Below are 4095 nucleotides of genomic sequence, written 5' to 3' on the forward strand. Positions count from 1 at the left end.
ATTCACTACACTTGGAATCAAAAACCAAAATCGGGTGTTGGCCTATTAAAGAAGATTGACAGGATCTTGGGTAATGTGGCTTTTACTGATAATTTTCCTACGTCTATGGCTGTGTTTTATCCGTCTCGAGTTTCTGATCATACTCCATGCATATTGAAGATCCCCTCATTGAGTAGATGCAAGCCTCAACCTTTTAAGTTCGCTAACTTTTTAGTACATAAACCAGGTTTTGCGCAATTGATAAAAGATTGTTGGGTAAATCAAGTAGATGGGGTGAAACAATTTCAGGTTGTGAAGAAGTTAAAAATTCTTAAATCCCCGATTCGAGCTTTATTTAAAAGTCAAGGTAATCTCCACAAGAAAGTGCAAGAACTTCGATCTAAGCTAGATGAATACCGAAAGCAATTGATGCGGACCCTTTTGATGCTAATCTAAGGGAAGAGGAAGGGAAATGTAGTCTAGCTTTTCAAGAAGCCAGCTTAGACGAAGAAAGATTTCTTAAGCAAAAGTCTAAAGTGCAATATTGGGTTAGCGGAAGGAGATCGAAACACGACCTTCTTTCACGTCACTCTATAATGTAGGAATCATCGAAATAGCATTCATATGATAAAAGATAGTGGAGGTGTTTTGTATGAGGGCGGCCAAGTGCCGAATGCTTTTGTCAATCATTTTGAGAAATTTCTTGGTAATGAAGAAGAGATGACGTTGCATCCCACACCGGAGCTTTTTTCTCACACGCTAGGGGATGAGGCAGCGCTACACATGATTCGACCGGTCCTTCAAGATGAGATAAAAAATTCCATGTTTTCAATTGGGGATAATAAAGCCCCAGGCCCAGATGGTTATACGTCAGCATTTTTTAAACACGCTTGGTGTGTTATTGGGGATGATGTTACTCGAGCAATTCAAGATTTCTTTGAAAAAGGTAAGCTTCTCCAAGTAATTAATCACACTATTATAGCGCTGGTCCCAAAAGTAGCTACTCCCACGTATGTCACGGAGTATAGACCCATTGCCTGTTGTAATGTGCTTTATAAGTGCATCACCAAAATTATAGCTGATCGTATAAAGGATTATTTGGGGGAAATTGTTAGTATAAACCAATCAGCATTTATTCCCGGTCGGAAAATATCGGATAATATTTTGCTAACTCAAGAGTTAATGCATAACTATCATAAGCAAGTTGGTCCTCCAAGGTGTGCGTTCAAAGTGGACATCCAAAAAGCTTATGATACTGTTAACTGGCAATTCCTTGAGAAGATTTTGAGGGGTTTTCGGTTTCATCCAAGATGATTCAATGGATAATGATGTGTATTTTCTACGTCTTCTTTCTCTGTTGCAATTAATGGCAATTTGCATGGTTATTTTAGAGGTAGAAGAGGATTGAGACAAGGAGATCCTTTATCCCCGTACTTGTTTACATTAGTCATGGAGATCCTTACTCTTATGTTGCAGCAAACGGTTAGCATTGACACTTCTTTTGCCTTCCATAATAAATGTGAAAAACAGAAAATAGTTAGTTTATGTTTTGCGGATGATCTTTTTCTGTTTGCGTGTGGAGAAGTTCGATCAGTTAATTGCATTATGGAATCACTGAGTGGGTTTTCTAAGATGTCTGGATTGAAGCTGAATATTTCGAAAAGTATTGTGCATTTTTGCAATATTCCGAACCATGTTAAGGGAGCGATTCTGAACCTAATGCCTTTTATGGAAGGTTCTTTCCCAGTTAGGTACTTAGGCGTTCCCGTGGTATCATCCCGTCGTCAGATATGCTGATTGTAGTGTTCTTTTGGAGCGGCTTAATGATAGAATTAAGAGCTGGAAAAATCGTTATCTTTCATTTGCAGGCAGGATGCAACTTGTTATTTCTGTTCTATCGGCTACGCATGTTTATTGGGCCTCTGTCTTCATCTTGCCAGGCCGAATTATAAAAGAGCTGGAAGCTACTATGAGAGGTTTTTTATGGTGTCAAGGCCCTATGCAAAAAGGTAAAGCTAAAGTTTCGTGGAAAGCGGTGTGTGTTCCTAAAAAAGAAGGGGGCTTGGGTATTAGACGGATCAGAGATATGAATAATGCTCTTATGGCTGCTAATGCATGGAGTGTTATTGTCAAAAGGGAGTCATTATGGGTCGCATGGATTCATGATCATCGATTAAAAGAGAGAAGTTTTTGGGATTGTCGCATTCCAAACAATTGCTCTTGGAGCTGGAGAAAAATCATGCAATTACGTCCTCTTATTCAGCCTTATGTTTGGGCCAAACATGGAAATGGAAGACAGGTATCGGCTTGGTTCGATACATGGAGTGGGGTGGGGCCGCAAAATAAATTTTTATCTTATCGCACTATCTCGAATGGTGGATTCAGTTTGAATACGAAGGTAAAGGATATTTCAAATGATGGAGGGTGGACGTGGCCCTTGGCGTGGTACGATCTCTTTCCAGTTTTAAATAATGTCCCTCATCATGTACTGATAGACCATGTGGAAGACAAGTTTTGTTGGAAACTCAATGACAAGCTTAAAGATTTCTCAACAACTGTTGTTTGGCAATCCCTTAGAACGAGTGAGATGGAAATTAACTGGATGAATATTGTTTGGTTCTCACAATGTATCCCGAAGCATGCGTTCTTAATGTGGTTGATAATACGAAAAAAAACTCCAAACGCAAGACAAAATAAGAGATTGGGCGGTGGCTAGAAGTAATAATATGAATATTATGTGTTGCCTTGTATGTTATGAGGATATAGATTCGCACGATCCCTTGTTCTTCGCATGTAAGTACTCGGCTGAAGTGTGGAGTCAAGTTGTTACCAAGTCTGATATGGGTGATGTTCATCATAATCTGGAAGAGATAGTTAACAGCTTACTTGTTCGACGGTCATGGAAGACGGCTAGTAGTGTTATTGATCGGCTTATTCTGGCTGCTACATGTAACACCCGACCATTTGTTTCATTATTTTAATCATATGAAATGTGGAATTAAGAAAACAAAATTTAAACTAACAAAAAACTTAGTTGGTAAACTAAGTTATACTTCATCATAGAGATTAACATAGTCATTTAACTAGTTTCAAACATAAAAGATTCAGTAATGTTTACAAAACTACATAAATTAACTAGATTCATTTAGTGCGGAAGCATCCAACATTTCTTTTTTTGGGTAAAGGGTTACCCCGGTGATTTTATAAATTCACAACCAAATAAGAACAAGTAGTGTAGAAAGCCTACACTAGTTCAAACATAGGACATGCCCTATGAAAGTACAACCAAACCAAACCAAAACAAGAACAACCAATAACAAATACAAAAAACAAACGGCCACTAGTCTAAATAACTAGACCCAACAACTCAAAAACCCTTAATCAGCTGCCATCTCAAATAAACCTGAGCCATCAATACCCTAATCCTCTAGAAGCCTTCGGACATTGACACAATTCTTCAGCTTCGCTCCCATCAACTTGTACCGCACTTGTTGAAGAACAATTTCACTTATAGACTCCGGAGGCCGCAATTGGTTCTTGAATAACCTCGAATTTTGCTCTTGCCAAATAAAGTAAGCAGAAGCCGCCACTACCAATCTTGCTGCGAACCCAGCAACCGTTTTCGGTTTGGAATGCTCAATCAACCAGTTAGAAATGTCATTCCATTTACGTTGAACCGAGACCATACCAACTTTCAGCCTAACCTTATGCCACACTTCAGTAGAGAATTTGCATTCAAAGAAAAGGTGATTATGCGAGTCGTGGTTGGCATAACAAAGCAAACAGCACATCATATTCATATTCTTCCTACGCGAAAAATCCCATGACAAGATTTTATCTTGAGTAAGCAACTTCCGCCTCATGATTAGCCACATTAAAAACGCATAACGGGGGATGCATTGAGGGAACCAAACAATACGACTCCAATCGACCTCCCCAACCTGATGACGAACCGAATCCCAAGCACGCGAGGAAGAAAAATCAAAACAAGTTGTCACCATGCCGCCACATAAATTTATCCGGTTTATTCGGCACCAAACTCAGCTGATCAAGCTGATTAAGACCCGGATAGGAAACCCTCCATTCATTCGGCCAATTCCATGAATTAGAAGAATA

General features: G+C 39.2%; 2 protein-coding genes across 2 annotated transcripts; one reads left to right on the forward strand and one right to left on the reverse strand.

The window, feature by feature from the left end:
* The first annotated feature begins 603 nt into the window (after window positions 1-603).
* Window positions 604-2695, forward strand: LOC110890459. Its single transcript, XM_022138069.1, has 4 exons — window positions 604-925; window positions 1058-1196; window positions 1371-1714; window positions 1848-2695. Exons 1-4 carry the CDS (start codon window positions 604-606, stop codon window positions 2693-2695), a joined length of 1653 nt encoding a protein of 550 aa, XP_021993761.1.
* Window positions 2696-3398: 703 nt separating this feature from the next.
* LOC110890468 lies at window positions 3399-3842 on the reverse strand. The gene has a single exon (XM_022138082.1). The coding sequence runs from the start codon at window positions 3840-3842 to the stop codon at window positions 3399-3401; it is 444 nt and encodes a 147-aa protein (XP_021993774.1).
* Window positions 3843-4095: the final 253 nt, after the last annotated feature.

This window comes from Helianthus annuus, chromosome 2 (genome assembly GCF_002127325.2).
Source record: "Helianthus annuus cultivar XRQ/B chromosome 2, HanXRQr2.0-SUNRISE, whole genome shotgun sequence".
Lineage (NCBI taxonomy): Eukaryota > Viridiplantae > Streptophyta > Magnoliopsida > Asterales > Asteraceae > Helianthus > Helianthus annuus.

Excerpts from the sequence above, each read along its gene's own strand:
- LOC110890468 (XM_022138082.1), bottom strand. The coding sequence starts at position 3,842 with ATGAGGCGGAAGTTGCTTACTCAAGATAAAATCTTGTCATGGGATTTT.
- LOC110890459 (XM_022138069.1), top strand. The coding sequence starts at position 604 with ATGATAAAAGATAGTGGAGGTGTTTTGTATGAGGGCGGCCAAGTGCCG. Across the intron at positions 926-1,057 it reads TCAAGATTTCTTTGAAAAAG|CTGATCGTATAAAGGATTAT; the intron begins GTAAGCTTCTCC and ends CCAAAATTATAG. Across the intron at positions 1,715-1,847 it reads CCTAATGCCTTTTATGGAAG|GCAGGATGCAACTTGTTATT; the intron begins GTTCTTTCCCAG and ends TTTCATTTGCAG.